At 41.5% G+C, this 17,247-nt stretch overlaps 1 protein-coding gene across 6 annotated transcripts in view; it reads left to right on the top strand.

Moving 5' to 3' along the window:
• Positions 1 to 17,247, top strand: part of QKI (QKI, KH domain containing RNA binding) — a 153,661-nt gene that overhangs the window by 57,335 nt on the left and 79,079 nt on the right. For all 6 annotated transcript variants that reach the window (XR_008794144.1, XM_056126293.1, XM_056126291.1 and 3 more), the window contains exon 3: positions 4,752 to 4,868. Coding sequence is in view for 5 of the 6 variants with exons in the window: in XM_056126293.1 (XP_055982268.1) it covers positions 4,752 to 4,868 (117 nt within the window). In the remaining variant the exon portion in view is untranslated. The remainder of the gene's footprint in view (positions 1 to 4,751; positions 4,869 to 17,247) is intronic.

The following is a 17,247-nucleotide window of genomic DNA, read 5'->3' as shown; positions in this document are numbered from 1 at the left end:
TACATAAAGAGGGGTTGGAGCAGTAGTCCAGTGGGTAGGAGGTTTGCAGCATGCAGCAACCTGGGTTCAGTCCCTGGGATCTCAGATGGTCCCTCAAGCTGCCCAGCAGTGATCACTGAGCACAGAGCCAGGAGGAGGTCCTGAGAACCTCTGGGTTTGACCCCCAACCCCAAACCCAAGGATAAAAAAAGCAGTTGAAAAATGTCATTGTAATGAGAGGTTAGTTTGAGATTGTTCACCTGTTGGTAATAGAGGAGAGGGGAAACACATTGACACTCTAAGACTTAGGCTTTTAACTCCTTTATCATTGTTTTCTCTCCCTTTGTGTTAGAAAGCAGGTTCAGATGAAAGGAGTTCCAGATTCGCAGGCATTACAGATAATGGATGTAGACAGATGCTTGTAGCCAGGGTTGGATAATTGTGACCGTTATTGAAATTGTTTTCAGTCAACACAAGCAAAGGAAAACTCTTTAAAAGTTTGGTGAATCGGCTGGAGCCATAGCACAGCGGGTAGGGCATTTTTGTCTTGCACGCGGCCGACCTGGGTTTGATTCCCAGCATCCCATATGGTCCCCTGAGCACTGCCAGGAGTAATTCCTGAGTGCAGAGCCAGGAGTGACCCCTGGTCATTGCCGGGTGTGACCCAGAAAGCAAAAGAAAAAAAAAGTTTGGTGAAGACCAAGGAAGACATCCAGTTATAAATGAAAATGGCTCCTAGCTAGAGATTCTGAAAGTATTGAAAAAAGGAAAACCAGATAAAATTTACGTCAACATACGGAATTTGAAATTCAATATGGCCATAGTTCTAAAATGCAAACTTCCAAAGTTGACATGTGGGACTATAAAATATGAGTTAAAAATACTGGATCAATAATAAGTAATACCTCCATAATAAATACGTAGATCCATTGTAACTTTTCTTACAAAGAGATAATACATTCTGAGTTCAAGTGGTTTCAGTTACCGATTTCTACTCAATATCCAAAAGAAGCAGCAGTTCTCATCTGTAAGTTCAGCCAAAATATAAAAGAAAAGGACTACATCGTGACATGTTTTGAGACCAGAGCGTCTAATGTCCAAACCCAAGAAACACGAGAAAGAAAAAGTGTAGACTAATTTATTTACAAATGTAAGGCTTTTGGTTTTTTTTTTTTTTGCTCCACAACAGATGTGCTCAGGTCTTTGTCCTGGCTCTGTGCTCAGAGGTCACTCCTTACCAGGAGAAACCGTTTGTGGTGATCAGGTTCTAAGTGAACTTGGCTGTGTGCAAGGCAGGCGTCTTAACTCCATACTCTCTCTTCAGCCCTACAAATGTTTGTTTGTTTACTTGAGGTAAAACTGCCTGCTTTAGGAGTGTACGTTTATACCTCTTCAATTGTATCCACTATACCACACCACATTTGCCACAGAGTACTAATAACCGTCCACGATGGTTCAGTGAACCCTTTGCAAACCTCAGGCTTGTGAGAATTCAGAAGTTTGCTTGGCCTTTGTTTTTGTCTCTTATTATCTTTTTTTTTTTTTTTTCACATACCACATGGGTGAAATCACCTGAGGCAGAGTTGCTTTTCCGAGAACTAAGCGCTTTATTGGGAGATGGAATGGTTGTATGAGTGATCATTCTGTCTGACTGTCCCCCTTTCTGTCTGACTGACCATTCAGCATGATACCCTCTAGTTCTGTCCATTTTGCAGGAAATCGTATGATTTGTTCTAAGATATGCGTAGTATTTCACTGTGCATATATACACTGCAGCTTCTTGATTTAGTCGTCCATAGTTGGGCATTTGGACTCTTTAATGATCATACAAACAAGGAAATTTAATATGATAAAGTATCAGTGAAGTCACCAGATTCCTTTAAACTTTATGGTAAACTGTGGAAAACTTTCATGAATTCTGGAATAAATTGTGGATGATGTACACTTGGATAGTGCTACAGTGGATTGAAAAATGCTGGCAGTTAGTGTTGGAGAAAAAGTGAAAAGTAGGAGCTGTAGTGACAGCAAAGTGGGTAGGGTGTTTGCCTTGCACGCGGCCGACCTGGGTTCGATTCCCAGCATCCCCTAGGGTCCCCTGTGTACCGCCAGGAGGAATTCCTGAGTGCAGAGCCAGGAGTAACCCCTGTGCAACGCTGGGTGTGACCCAAAAAGAGAAAAAAAGAGGAAGAAAAAGTGAAAGTAAATCTTCTATTTCGTCTTTTTACAACATTTTCAAAAATGGTTCAGCACTGTCTTACTGCATTTCTTCAAAATTTTCTTCTTCACCAGCAGTTGTCTGCTTGTCGGAGCAATCCTGTCCTTTGTTGTATCCTCTCTTAGAACCTGCTTCAAGCCTTTCATGGATCTTACTTTGTTTTACTTTTTTTTTTTTGCGTTTTGGGTCACACCCAGCAATGCTCTGGGCTACTCCTAGCTCTGCACTCAGGAATCACTCCTGGCGGTGCTCAGGGACCATATGGGATGCTGAGAATTGAACCCGAGTCAGCCATGTGCAAGGCAAACGCCCTCCCCACTGTACTATTACTCCTGTCCCCTGGTGAATCATCTTTGTATGAATCTTCATGCTGAGCTTGAAGCACTGAAAATCTGAATTATCTTTATGTTCATCACCGTGCTTGTCCACTGCCTGTTTGATTTGAAGTAATCATCAAAATGTCAGCCTTTGAGAAAGAATCAAGTCATAGAACATAGAAGTTTTCTCTGTGGGTATTTCAGGTGTTCTAGAGATAGAATTGAAGGTTCTTTCTTGTAAGTAAGAACCTCGTCTTGCAGAGTTTCTACAGGGTCTGATTGTTACTCTTGTAGGGGAAATTTGCAATTACGTGGAATTGTTGATTTACTTCCGGAGTAAAGTAAGCTGGTAGTAGACTAGGTAAATCGCACCTAGTATTAAACCTTTTATAGGACTTGTGTGGTACACACCTGCAAGTCTCACCACAAATAAACGAGATAGTACGATCTCCTTTTTATGATTAAGACTTAATGTGACTTTTAAATTCCTAGTTATTATTATTTTTATAATCGGAGTGAGAATTACTTAGTGGAGATCTTTGTGTTTTTAGGGTATTTAAATGCTTGCCATAGAATATAAAACTTCAGATTGTTCAAATTGGAAATTGGGTCGAGGAGTCTGGGTGGGAAGGAAGTGCGTCGTTAAAACGGATGACAGTTCAGATTGGGGTAAGGAGGTAGATCAGGTACGATAGGCAGAGGACGTTGACAGGGATAAGATGTTTTGATAAGACTTGAAAGGGATGATACAGGCAGATTTCTGAATTTAAAATCTTGTATAGCACAAACAAGTTCTTAAGTTCTGGGAGTCCCAACTTGGGGTGGGTAAAGTTGTATTCACATCCCTTGGAAGAAAGGGGGCTTTCTTGCTCCTGTATTCTTGTAGACTGCCTATCATTTATTTGCAAATCACTCTGATAAACTGGCAATGCTTAAGAGCTGCTTTGTAAGTTAGAGTGGGGAAAAACTCCTAGCGAGTCCTGGTGAAGCACCCTGGCTTCTTCATTTATGACCATAATAAATTTTAGCAAAAAGTTTATGAAATGATGCAGCAGTGTTGCAGTAATGCAAGAAAAATTGGGAATTTATTAGCATAAGAATCTGATCTTTTTGATTGAATATATAAATTTTCAGTCTTCACAGCCAATCTGTATTCTTATTGACATTAAAAAAATTCTGTCTGAATACTTAAGGTTGTTAATTATTTCTTAAAATTATTGTCCTTTTCATAAAAAGAATTGTACGTTCAAGATAGAATAATAGAAGTAAGAGCCGTAGAAATGGGATGCAAGAAGGAAAGTAAGGATACAGACATAAAACAGTGCAGTGAGTGAACGTGATGAAAAGCATGTTCGTACATAGCTACAGGGTGGAGTCTAGAATTGGTGTTTAGTGTTTCAGCAGCCAACCCCCAAGTACAGTGATCTCTGAGCAGTTCTTCTGGAGTAAGTATAGTTTTTATTGTAGGAAAACAACAGAATTTTTCCTCAAGGATTTCGATAGTGGAGGAAATGTAGCATGGTAGCACTGTCCTCCTGTTGTTCATCGATTTGCTCGAGCGGGCCCAGTAACGTCTCCATTGGAGACTTTGTTGTTACTGTGTCTGGCATATCGAATACGTCACGGGGAGTTTGCCAGGCTCTGTGGTGCGGGCGAGATACTCTTGGTAGCTAGCCGGGCTCTCCGAGAGGGGTGGAGGAATCGAACCCAGGTCGTCCAGGTCGGCCGCGTGCAAGGCAAACGCCCTACCCGCTGTGCTGTGGCTCCAGCCCTGGAGGAATGTAGTAAAACAGAAAGGAATCACGTGATGAATAGTTCCATAAACCACTGTTCTTACAAAGAGTTATGTGAAAGAGAATGCAGTCTAAGATTTTGTCATTTTTCCCAGTAAACCCTTAACATTTGTTTAGAATACCTCAGCACAGTACTTGCTTTAGTATGATAGTCCTATACTCACTTATATTATTCTATACATTGTTAATATTTATAATTTGTATTACGCATGAAAATTTTGTGCAAAACATTGAGTTATTACAATTTCCAAGCTTGTCAAGAAATTCATGAGTTCTATTAAGTTTTCATTTCATCTTATTTTTAAAAATTTTAATATTAATGTGAGAAAATTAAAGGGAAAGGTTAATACTACAGGAAGTTGAGCTATGTATTTACAAATAATTTAAAGAACTATGTATGAATTCAGATGAGCACTCAAATGATGTATGGTGACTCTTCTTTTCCAGTTTAATTTCGTTGGGAGAATCCTTGGACCGCGAGGACTCACAGCGAAACAGCTGGAAGCAGAAACAGGATGTAAGATAATGGTCCGAGGCAAAGGCTCAATGCGGGATAAGAAGAAGGTAAGTCTTGAAAACGGGGAAGTTTTCATATGAGTTATTTACGTAGACTTTTTCATTCTAACAACAAAACGTCCAGCCCTGTTAAGAGTACTGTTCTTGTCAGAAAGTTGAACTTTTTAAAGATACTGTGAAATTTTTTTCTTGTGAATTGCCATTTTTTTACTTTGCCAACTAAATCTGTCACTACATCCTTTGTGGCAGCTTAATCTGGTATTTGCATTTGAGAAGGTGCCAATTTAGGAATGAGCATGTTTACATATATTTTATATGTGTAAATATATATAACTAAGAACTTTAGAAATATGAAATGTTTCCTTTGATATTGAAACAAGAACAGTTAAATGCATAAGTTTGGTTGTTTGCTGAATAAATTAGAAAAACGAAAGGACTTAAAACTAGTCATATGCGACTCTTGTTTTATGTTGATTATAAAAGACCCAGCAATTCATTTTAAATACTGTTGTTTTCTGAAGGTTTTATTGAAAAGTTTTCTTTCATTTGGTGATACTATAAAGCTGGTCACTTTTGAGTTTGGGTCAGTGTAAAATTGGTCTTACTGAGTTCTTAAAATTCCTTGCATTTTTATTGCCAGAGTTTAAATTTTGAGAAGGATGACTTTTGTTGCACAGTGGGTAGGGCGTTTGCCTTGCACGAGGCTGACCTGGCCGACCCAGGTTCAATTCCTCCGCCCCTCTCGAAGAGCCTGGCAAGCTACGGAGAGTATCTTGCCCGTACGGCAAAGCCTGGCTGGCTACCCTTGATGTATTCGATATGCCAAACACAGTAACTGGTGTCACAATGAAGGCGTTACCGGGCCCGCTTGAGCAAAATCGATGAACAACGGGAGGACATGGACAGTGACAATGACAGTGCATTGAAGAGATTATCAACTGCTGTATCTGTTGTTGGCTCGTATGTGTTGAATTGCTTTGCAGAGCTTATGGAAGGAGTGGCTTTATTTTAGTGTACTACTTTTCTGAGCTCTTCCTTCATCTCATGAAAATCATACCATAAGCTGCCCGAATCACAAATCACCATTATCATCTCTCCCCCAGAGACAATTCATGACCTCATACCAAAAGACTGGGGGCAGAGAGTCTTTAGTAACATTGATCATATTTTACTTACAACTGGTTCATGTCTCAGCTAAGTTTCAAAGTGCTCTAAAACAAGTATGTGAGTTTTTCCTGAGAAATTTTTGAAGGTTAAATATAAAAACAAAGATTTTAAAAAAAAGTCTTTTCCAAAACACATAAGCATGTTCTGAATCATCTGAATGGCAATCTTGGATTGCCTGATAGGTTTTTTTTTTTTTTTTTTAAATTTTTGCTTCACACCACACCTGGCGATGCACTCAGGAATCACTCCTGGCTCATGCACTCAGGAATCACTCCTGGCGGAGCTCAGGGGACCATATGGGATGCCGGGAATCGAACCGGGTCGGCTGCATGCAAGGCAAACACCCCACCCGCTGTGCTATTGCTCCACCCCCGGATTGCCTGATAGTTTTAACTTCCCTGTTTATACTTAGGGTTGCATCTCCACAAAATAATGCTAATTTAATTGCCTAGGGACAATGATGTAAAATCTGTACAACTAAAAAATAAATACATGTTCAGCAAAAGATTATTGTATGCACCATGGATGGTGATGGCCTAAACTTGGAATTATGTAATGAGATTTGAATTCTTTTTCACTTGTGTCGGATATGTAGTTTGAAGGTCATTTTCTGCTCACTTTGGCAGAAGACCAGTAGTGTGAGGAGTGAACTCTAGCCAGACTGCTAGGGTTCGAGTCTTGCTTCCATCACTTAGCTACCCTGTGACCTGGGACAGATCAATTTTGGTGCCATGTTTAAGAGAACGTCAGTGACTTCTCATGATGCTTATGAACATGAAATTAATTACAAAGCACCTAAACACAGTGTTTGGTGGGGAGTAAATGATCATTGAGTGGTCGCTTTTAATAGTACTTAACATTATTCCATCGTATTTTTATGCTTAAGTTGATCTGGAGGGCCGGTGAAGAGCACATGCTGGCACTTGCAGCCCCTGGGTCTGCTCCTCGGCTCCTTCTGTGTGGTTTCCCGAGCATTGCCGGCTGCAGTCCTGGGACTCCTGGCATTGCTGAAAAAGCAAACCCGAATCTGGTATCACGCGGGCAATATAATCGCACTTCAGGCTTTGGAAAGAACATTGTCTGGCCGTTCTGTGAACTTGAAGTAGCCCATGTTCTCTTTGTTTTTGTTTCTCTTAGGGTTGATGCATCAGTATTCTGTCTTGTCCACTTTGTTCTTTTCCTAAAGTAGTAGTTTATGGATTTTATTTTCAGTCTGTACTTCTGTCTATAGAATGCAAGAAAATCAAAAAAAATTTGATCACAGATGACATTTTCACTTTTATTAAAAAGACCAGAGTTGGAGACGTTAATTTGACTGTCCTACATTAGGTATTATAGAATGTGGATTTTGTAGGAATTTTATTGTTAGTTAATAAAAATGTGTTACGCAGTCTTACCTCTTGTATGCATATATAATTGCTTCCCAGTCGTCCTGGCTTGTGATGTAGTTGTCTAACTCTGCATCTCTGAGCTTTCAAAGTTACAAGTAGGGCCGAATGATGGTCCTGGGGTTGGGCGCCTGCCTTGCACATGCTCATTTCAGTTTCGTTGCCGGCACCGCCTGTGGTCCCGGGGCCCCGCCAGGTGCCATCCCTGAGTGCAGAGCCAGGAGTACCCTGAGCACTGTAAGGTGGAAAAGGAAATAGAAGCTAAAAGTATTAACAGAAGAGAGTAAGTAAAATTAGTTCTTAGTGAAAGTGGAGACAAGTGGGAAGTGCTATTGTTGCGTATTATTCGGAGCAAAAGCATGTTAAGCAGATGGAGGCGAAAAACTCCTGTTATAAGTAATAGACTGGTATATTTTGGGGAATTTCAAATGAAAAACTTTCAGGCTTTAAGCGTGTCTGCAGAGTTGCCAATTTTAAAGCTAAAAAGTTGTAAGTTATAATGTATCAGTTGCCTCAGATGTTCTAGAGATGCTGTTTGCTGGTCTTTCTTCTTCTCGAGACTGGTACTTTGAGGAGAAGCCCGTCTATTCTGTGAGGTCTTTCTGTTTTTTGTTTTTTTTTTTTTAGCTAGCATCCACACACAGTAGGACCTGGGATAAATACGTAAGAAAGAAATGAATGTTTATATAATAAATGAAAGACATGTCAGGGGCTGGACCTCACCTACAATCTCCACTCCCTTTAAAATGATTTTGTGTAGGGAAAATCATAGGCCTTCTTTCTGTCTTATAATTTGGGACAGATCGAAGGGAAAAAGAGACAGAAATGCATCTATTATACTTTTTTTTTCTCACCTTTCTCTTTCATTGTTGTTATTGTGACCAGTTACTACTAGTTTGAAGGGCGGGAAGGAAGGCAGGGGATCCTGTCACTGTTCATTCTCTTGCATTGATATTTCTGCAGTATTGATGGGCCCAGCAACAATAGCATTGAGTTTTGGATGTCAGTGCCCAATGGAACTGTACTGCGTAAACTCGTAGAAGTCCGCCAGAGTGAGAACCTCAGTTGCACTCCTTGAAATCCTGTAATCCGAGTGTGTCAAAGTTGCCTGCCCTTGCAGATGGCAGTGCTGGTATGTTGTAGGCCATAGCTGGATGCGAGTGGAAGCCAGTGTCTGATTTCTAATGAGTGTATATTTTGTATCAGACTTTAAGTATTTTACATGTGTTCTTTTAATCATCTCCTGTTTTACTGTTTCCATTTTGTAGAGAGAAGAGCCTCATAAGACTTGACTAACATGCCAGAGTGGTAGGCTGAAAAATTGCAGTCAAAATTTTATCTGAAATTCTCTTTAATAGTATACTAACTTTGAATCATTAGCCACTTCTAAGATTGATAACAGCTTCAGAAATACGAGGACTTGCATATTGAACACTTTGCTCATTGGCTGTGAAGTCAGAATGGGTCTTTTTTAAAACATTTCTTGGGTTGGAGGGACAGTACAGCTAGTAGGGCACTTAGCTTTGCGTGGAACTGACCTGGGTTCCATCACCAGCACCACATTTGTGTCCCTGACACAGAGCCAGGAGTGAACCCATAGCAGAGCTGCATGTGGTGCAAAAAACAAAACTTCTCAAGCTTTTTTCTTTATTTCTTCAACCTTCAGGAATAATTTTGAACTTCTTTTTCAATATCTCAATACCTTGATTTCCAGAAGTCCTCTAGAAAGGATTGAATTTTTTGCTTCCCGATGGAAAGCTGTGGCAGGGGCATATCAGAGATATCAAATAGTTATTTTGGGAAAATAAAGTGATTACTTGTAGTTTAGAGTTGAGGGGAGGGACTTTGAGGAAGGGTTGTGGGGAGAGCAAGTCCACTCTTGTAAGCCATGAACAGTTTCATGCATGATCGGATCATTGATAAAGTATTGTTCCATTACAGTATTGCCAAAGGAATAAATGGAATCTAATGTTGGAAATCTGTTAATGTTTGTAGAGACATCTTTTGGCAGATTTTGTCATCTACTAACATTAGCTCTTTTTGGGGAAATTGTGCCTTCTGGAAATTTCTAGTGAGGTTCAGCGCTCTTTGTTTTGGGTAGAGCTCTGTGTTTGAAATGAAGGGATGTGCCCTTGGGATCAAGTGGCTATTCTCGCTGCTAAAACCAAAGGTGAGATGGTGTCAGTTACTTTTATAATTTGTGCAGTGTCTTATGAGACTGGGCAGCAACCTCAGGAGCTAGTGTTACTCTTGTAACAAGAATGAAAGCTTAAAAGAGGTGATATAAGTTGTCTACCTCTATTTCTATTTCTCTCGTTCTAATCGGTACATCTAGTAAGTATTCAAGTAAACGTAAACATGTCTTACGGAAATTCAGATTCAACTGTCCAAATCATTCTCAGAAGAATTTGAAAATCAGATCGACTGTAATAAGGTCTTATTTATTTATTTATTTTTGCTGGGTGATGGGTGTGTACCCAGTAGTGCTTAGGACTTAACTCTATCGGTGTGCTGAGGGGACCCTGAGGATTGAACGTGGATTGGCTAGATGCAAGAGAAGCACCTTAACCCTCCATATTCTCTTTCTGGGCCTTAAAATAAGGCTTGAGTTTTTCAGTGTACGTTTGTTTCCCGAATGTATTGAACCGTATTGTGTTTCTCCCTTTTCATTTTTTGGGAGCGTTGGTGGTATTTGGATCACACTGGCAGAGGTGCCGGGCCTCCTACGTGCAAAGCTTGTATATCTACTCAGCTCTTTGAGCTACCTCTGTCTCCTGGATTATCCTTTCTAAGAATGTTTCTGAACTTCTTGAGAAACCTTATTATTTTGTGGACTGATTATAAAGTGGGCTGGAGTGGTAGCGCAGTGGGTAGGGCGTTTGCCTTGCACATGGTTGAACCGGGTTCCATTCCTCTGTTCCTCTTGGAGAGCCCAGCAACCTACCGAGAGTTTCCCGCCTGCACGATGGGCTGGCAAGCTCCCCGTGGCATATTCGGTATGCCAGAAACAGTGACAACAAGTCTCACTTCTTGTTCCTGGAGCGACCAGATGCCATTGGGCTACACTAACGTGCGACAGGGATGAATGGAGAGATTACTGGTACCCGCTCGAGCAAATCGATGAACAGTGGGATGACAGTGAAAGTGATTATAAAATGTTATTAAAAAGACATTTATATATGAATTGCAAATTCATAACATTTTACATTCTAGTTTTTTTATGACACTTTCTGGGTAACATTTATTTCTGCCTGATGTTGATTGTAATTTAGTTAATATGTGATTTTTTTGGTTTTGTTTTGGGGCCACACCTAGAGGTGCTCAGGACTCAGGGATCACTTCTGGTGGGGCTTTGGGAGGACTCTTTGTAGTGTTGGGAATTGAACATGGGCTGGCTGTGTGCAAGGCATCGCAGTAGGTGATAGTTTTCGCACAATTGGAAGTCATGTGTTTCTATTACTTCCAGATACTAGAAAATGTACCATTTCCATTTGTCCTCTGTATTTTTTCTGTGCAGTCATACACATGTTCACGTGCATTATGATGAGCCATATGTCACATGATTCTTTGTAATGAACATTTTCTCCTCCTATCCAGTTCATAAAATAATTGATATTGACAATTTTGTTAGATTTTGTGTTAGGTAATAGGAAAGCATCCTTGTAGAACATTTAATGACAGTGTTGATAGCAGTCTGACAAAATAAATTTGTTTGGGATAGGGTGCTTATTAGACTTTAGATTTTTATAAAAGTTCTTCCTGTTGTGTCAAGACCTTGAAATAGATCAAATTAGTAAAATTTATTATCCATGATCGCCAGTGACATAGCATCAAGTACAGCAAGATTTTATCGATTTTTATTTAGATTTTAACCACCTTTGGCATGTAAAGGTAAAGGTAAAGGCCCTCCCGTTGATCGTCGATTTGCTCGAGCGGGCCCAGTAACGTCTCCATTGGAGACTTTGTTGTTACTGTGTCTGGCATATCGAATACTCTCGGTAGCTTGCCGGGCTCTCTGAGAGGGGCGGAGGAATCGAACTTGGGTCGGCCATGTTGGCCGCTTGTAAGGCGAACACCCTACCCGCTGTGCCATCGCTCCAGCCCCTTTGGCATGTAAAAATAGTTTAAACAGACCTTTATTAAAAAATAGTTAAATTTTTTGGGGGGGTTGCTGCATCCACACCTGGTGGAACTGTGCTCAGTGGTCACTCTTGGTGATGCTCCAGGACCGTATCAGTGTAGGACATCAAGGTGGGGTCAGCCGTGTGCCAGACAAGCACCTTAACCCCTCTCTCCATGCCCTGAAGATCTAGACCGTTTATCATCCAGCATCGTCATTGGCCTTCTCTCTTTTTTGCTGTTGCGTTCCCTTTCCCTTCTGTTTGAAACATTGTTTGGGGAGCAGATTCCAGACGTACTTTGATCTGTAAGCATTTTCTTAGGTGTTTGTGAAATAGAAGGGCTTTTTAATGATAATTGTGTTTATTTTATTATTGCCAAAATTCTTTTTGTCATCCAACATGCTCAGGAGTTCTTATCTCTAAGTGTGCTTTTAAGAAACATAGCTTGGCCTTAGTCACAGTAGTCAAAACATGGAATCAATAAAAATGTCCATCAGCAGATGGCTGGATAAGGCAGCAGTAGTGTAAATATTCAGTGGAATAACTGCCATTAAAAAATAAAGGTAAAATCATGCTTTGTGGGGGCAACATGGATGGAACTTGAGGTGATAGGTTATGTTACGTGAAAAAAGTGAAAGGCCGTATGGTTAAATATAAAGAACTAAAGCAGATACACTGGCAAGAAACAACAAAAATTAATGCCTGGACTCAGTGAAAACTAGCGGTTACGGAAGGGATAATAAAGGAGGTTGGGTGGGAGGAATGGACTCGAGGACTGGTGAGGATTGCATATGGGGGCGTGTGTTAAACAGAAAAGAACCCCTGAAGCCCTAATATTACAAAGCAATGATGAATTCAGAAATCAAAATCAAATACTTTACATACAATTATTGCAATAAAACCATTTTAAAGAATTAAGCAGTTTGCTTGTATGGCACTCAATTTAGAACCAAATGCCTTGCAATTGATTGACTTCGCAAGCTATTCCACACTTGCCTCCGTTTTTCCTTGCAGTTTATTTGTAGAGGAACTGAGTCCTGAAAAATCTCCATGCATTTTGACAATTACATTTTCACTCTCATATCTGTCCACTCTGTATCATGTAAATTGGTAGTGAGGAAGTCTGGTAGTGAAGAGAATGGAATGCACTACTCTTACATCCTCATTTTCTTTCCTGCTTTTGAAGGAGAATTTTAATAAATAGTGGTGTGGTGCAGTCTGGGCCACTTTTAGGTTCTTTTCGGTACTTTTCGAAGGTGCAGAGTAGCTGGTTAAATGTTCAAGTCTTTATTCACTAATCAACTGTTAAGAGAAATGGCTTCGAGGAATTTCTCAAAGGCAAAGAATGAGTTTTTGTTTGGTTTTCTTTACTGGTGTGTGTGTGTGTGTGTGTGTGTGTGTGTGTGTGTGTGTGTGTGGTGTGGGGGGGTGTATCACTACCAAGCAGTGCTCAGGGGGCTCTGGTGACCAAAGTGGGTATAGGCAAGAGTTCAGTGCTGCTTAGTTCCCCAAGGGCTGGAGACCGCAAGCACCACCTGGCGATGCTCCGGAGTGACTCCAGCCATGCTTGGTGGGAGGGGGGACGTGGTGCGGAAACCCCTGGAGTCCTGTGGATGCTGCTCCCGACCCCTGCAGCTCCCTGGCCCCTATTTGCTCCCTCCTGGGCATCATTGTGCTCAGTGAGTGACCCCTCATTGGATTTCGGGTTTTCAGCTGATGAGAATGTGTTCTGGATGCAAGGACTTGGCTGTGAACTTGACTTCTGAGTTATTTATTTGCTAAGATCCATTAGTTGGACTTCTCGACCTAGGTAGAGGTAGCTTTTGCATTCAGAGATGTTTGCTCCATTGAGAGCGAATGGAATGTCAGAAACGAGACTGTTTTCATGAACATTGTCTTCAAAAACGAGATTCAGTTGGAGTCCGACCTTTCCACACTAAGGGTAGAAGTCAGCCAGCATTTGTGCTGCTTGGCTAATGTTTGGTGTTATTAGAACGATGTTGTCATGTTATTAGAACGATGTCAGCAAAGCGCAGGTCGTGTAATTGCCGACCGTCTATCTTCACTCCCATTCTTTCCCATTCTAGTCATTGCAAGACGTTCTCGAGGGTGGCACTGAAGAGTTTTGGTGAAATGGTATTGCCCTGCCGAACTCCTCTTGATGTCAGTGATCACTTCCCTGTAGAATGGTGAGGTCCTGGTAGTGAATCTGTAATACAGCTCACAGAGGATCCTGATGTATTGAGCTTGAATGCCCTGATTGGCTAGGGCTTCAATGACCACTTCCGTCTCGACAGAATCAAAGGCCTTCTTTAAATCAATGAACGTTAAACAGAGCAGCATCTTGAACTCCCGAGAAACCTCAATGAGCTTGGTTACCGTGTGGATATGGTCGATGGTGCTGAATCCTTGGCGGAACCCGGCTTACTCACATGGTTGTCCTTCATCTAGTGTTCTGCCAATCCTATTTAGGATGACTCGAGTGAACAGCTTGTAGACGACAGACAACAGGCAGATCGGGCGATAGTTGCCAATGTCGTGGATGTCTCCCTTCTTGTACAGTAGTACAGTCCTGCTGGTTTTCCATTGGGACAGAACCTTGCATTCAGACAGGTAGCATGTGAAGAGCTGAGCCAGCGTATTGATGAGTACTGACGGCAGGTTCTTTGGGTGTTCGGGTCTGACCTTGTCTGGGCCTGGTGCTGTTGGACTAATGACGAATGACTTGGCACCTGAGATGCGCAGGAGGAAGAGAGTGGCTTGCAACACCTTCAAGAGCGTTGAAGAAATAGCTAAGAGGACGAAGAACCTCCGGCTCCGGGCACATCCCTTCAATTCCACTGTTCTTCCTGCATTAACATACGCGTCAGAGACCTGGGCCCTACGAAAACAGGATGAGAACGCTATTCATGTCTCCCAAAGAGGAATCGAAAGAGCTATGCTTGGAGTATCACGTTTCACTCAAATGAGAGAAAGAATCCGGAGTTCTGACCTTTGTCGATCGTCAAGAATCAGGGATGATGTCTCAGTTTGCCAAGGCATCAAAAATGAGATGGGCTGGACACGTAATGAGATTTAGAGACCGCTGGACTAGAGCTGATACTGACTGGATTCTGTGGGACATCAAAAGATTGTGAGGCCTACGAGATGGTCAGACTTCTTCATCAAGACTATGAATGATCGGTTTGAGGCACTTCGTGTTCCTAGAACGAGCAGACGCCATTGGGCTACACTAGCACGCGACAGGGACAAATGGAGACGTTACTGGTGCCTGCTCGAGCAAATCGATGAGTAACGGGATGCCAAGTGATCAAGTGATCATTAGTTGGAGTTAGTCACTTTGCTTTTCTGTAGAATAGATTAGGCTCATCTTTCTTAGAGGATTCCTCCTCATCCTCCTAAATTCAGTCAGCCATTACTACAGGAAACTCCTTGTTCCTGTTAATGAAATATTTTTAGGAACCACGGTTTAGTGATACTCCTTATTTGTAGATTTGTTTGTTTTGCTCTGTTTTCAGGAGAGGACTATGGGATTAAACAGACACATGAGTAAGAATATTTTTTACAAGTTCATTTTCTTTTAAATATATTAATTGATCTGGTTTTTCTTTCTCATAAATTCCTGATTCCTAATAGCGTTAAACAAGTCACTTTATTCTAAAACATTGCAGAAGACTCTTAGGATAATAGTACAAACAGGACCACCTGTTTGAGTGAAAACGAAAATCCTCCTGTTCCTGCTAATTTTAAGAAATATAGAAACGAGTTATTACCCTTAAAAATTAGGGGTCTCCACAGCAGTGCTGGATATGGGGGCACTGCTGACCATGTGCAGTCTCACAGTTCAGCCTGGCAGCTAGTTGGGCAGGGCTGTGGGGAGGTGCATGTGTGGTGGGATTGAACCCAGCGTCTCTCACAGGTGGAAGGCATGCTTTCTCTCCTTTTGAACTGACCCCATAAGTTACTGCCTTTTAAAGCACACATAGTCTTCTCAGGGCATAACGATTATCACTATCCTAGAGACCCACAGTTAAATTCACTTGACTTTCAAGTTTTAGGAATAGCCTAAATTATTTTCCTGTTACTTGTCAAATATTTACATGGTTCCAACGTCAAATCTAGAAAGGGAAGTTTCAGTGAACTCTGGCTTTTATCCCTGGCTCCTGTTCCTTGCTCCCTCAGCCCCCCTCCCCATTTTTCTTTTTTTGAATTTTTGCTTCTTGGTTTATCTTTCCATTTTCCATTTCTCTTTTAAATCATAGTAGTTAAATAACACTTGCCTCTGCTAGTTTATTTTCCTAATAGTTATCATTGATACCACTTAATAGGAATATATTATTGAGAAAGATGGCATCCAGTGAGAAATTTTTTTCTCTCTTCCTTTCATATTCATGTTTTAATACCTCTTCTTCTTGCCATTGGTACCTTTGGAGCAGAGGCATTAGAGAGTAGGATCTTTGCCGATTCTTGCTCTCTTTTACGGTGTGGGGGGGGGGTTGCAGTGGGGTCCCCAGCAGTGCTCAAGAGACTTGCAGTTCCTTGTCGTTATTGGCTGCTTGAGTTGGCAGTTCAGTGTCAGGCTGGAGGAGGATGAGATGGCACTAGAGATCGTCTGGTCACCATGTTGGTGCTGGAAACCCCCAGAGGCACAGTGTGCACCACCTGGTACCCTGCGGTTCTTGGACTCTAACCTGGGTCAGGCACATCCCATGCACATGCTGCAACTAACTTCTCTCATCGCCCAGTTCGTTCTCCCTCCCTTTTGGGCCCCAGCTGCCATTCTTAAGAGCTACACCCAGCTGGTGCTGCTTGGGCAGCCCTGCAATTCTGGGATCAACCGGGTCTCTTGAGTGTCGAGCATGCACTTCAGTAAGTCTGAAAAGTAGTAGCTAGCTTTGAAATCATCAATTGCTTGACAAGGAAAATTATAATATCATATCAGATTTCGGGCTGGACCGATAGCACAGATAGCACAGCGATGGGGTGTTTACCTTGCATGTGGCCAACCCGGCTGACCCGGGTTCGATTCCTCCACCCCTCTTGGAGAGCCTGGCAAGCTACTTAGAGTGTCCCACCTGCATGGTAAAGCCTGGCAAGCTACCCGTGGTGTATTCGACATGCCAAACACAGTAACAACAAGTTTGACATTCCTGGGCCCGCTCAAGCAAATCGATGAACAATAGGACAGTGCTACAGTGCTACATATCAGATCTAAAAGGAACGTAAAAAATCATGTTGTTTTAACCACCCTTATGAAATCTAATTCTGTAATTTTTATTACCAAGTATTGCAAATGATTGACATTCAATTAAAATTTCCTCCTCCTTGGTTAATACTTTTCCAGGTGGCATTACATTTTGAATGTCTGTGTTTTGCCCTTAAGGAACTCTGTGACATTGTTGTATTGACAAGGAACTGACAATGTGGTGAATGTCTCCACAAATGCTATACCAGGTGCTCTAGGAAGTTTACGTGTTTTAAAGGGAAAACTAGAGAGATGAGAACTGGGATAGGCCAACTATTGGGATGGTACCGGAGACATCAGAAATAGCCGTCAGTCAGTGCATTTTGTTTAGAGCACCACCTCTTTCACTGAAAGTGAGTAGATAATGGAGACAGGATTGTAGTCTGAGGAGAAAAAGGCCATGATAGCGATGTTAAAAGACTTTCAGTTTTGAAAACATTTTATTGGCACTATGAAGATTTAAAGCTGATAGAAGTTGTTTCAGAAAGTTAACTTTGCAGTAGTTA

Source organism: Sorex fumeus, unplaced genomic scaffold (genome assembly GCF_029834395.1).
Source record: "Sorex fumeus unplaced genomic scaffold, SorFum_2.1 ptg000061l, whole genome shotgun sequence".
NCBI lineage: Eukaryota > Metazoa > Chordata > Mammalia > Eulipotyphla > Soricidae > Sorex > Sorex fumeus.
This window is presented reverse-complemented; position numbering and strand designations above follow the sequence as displayed.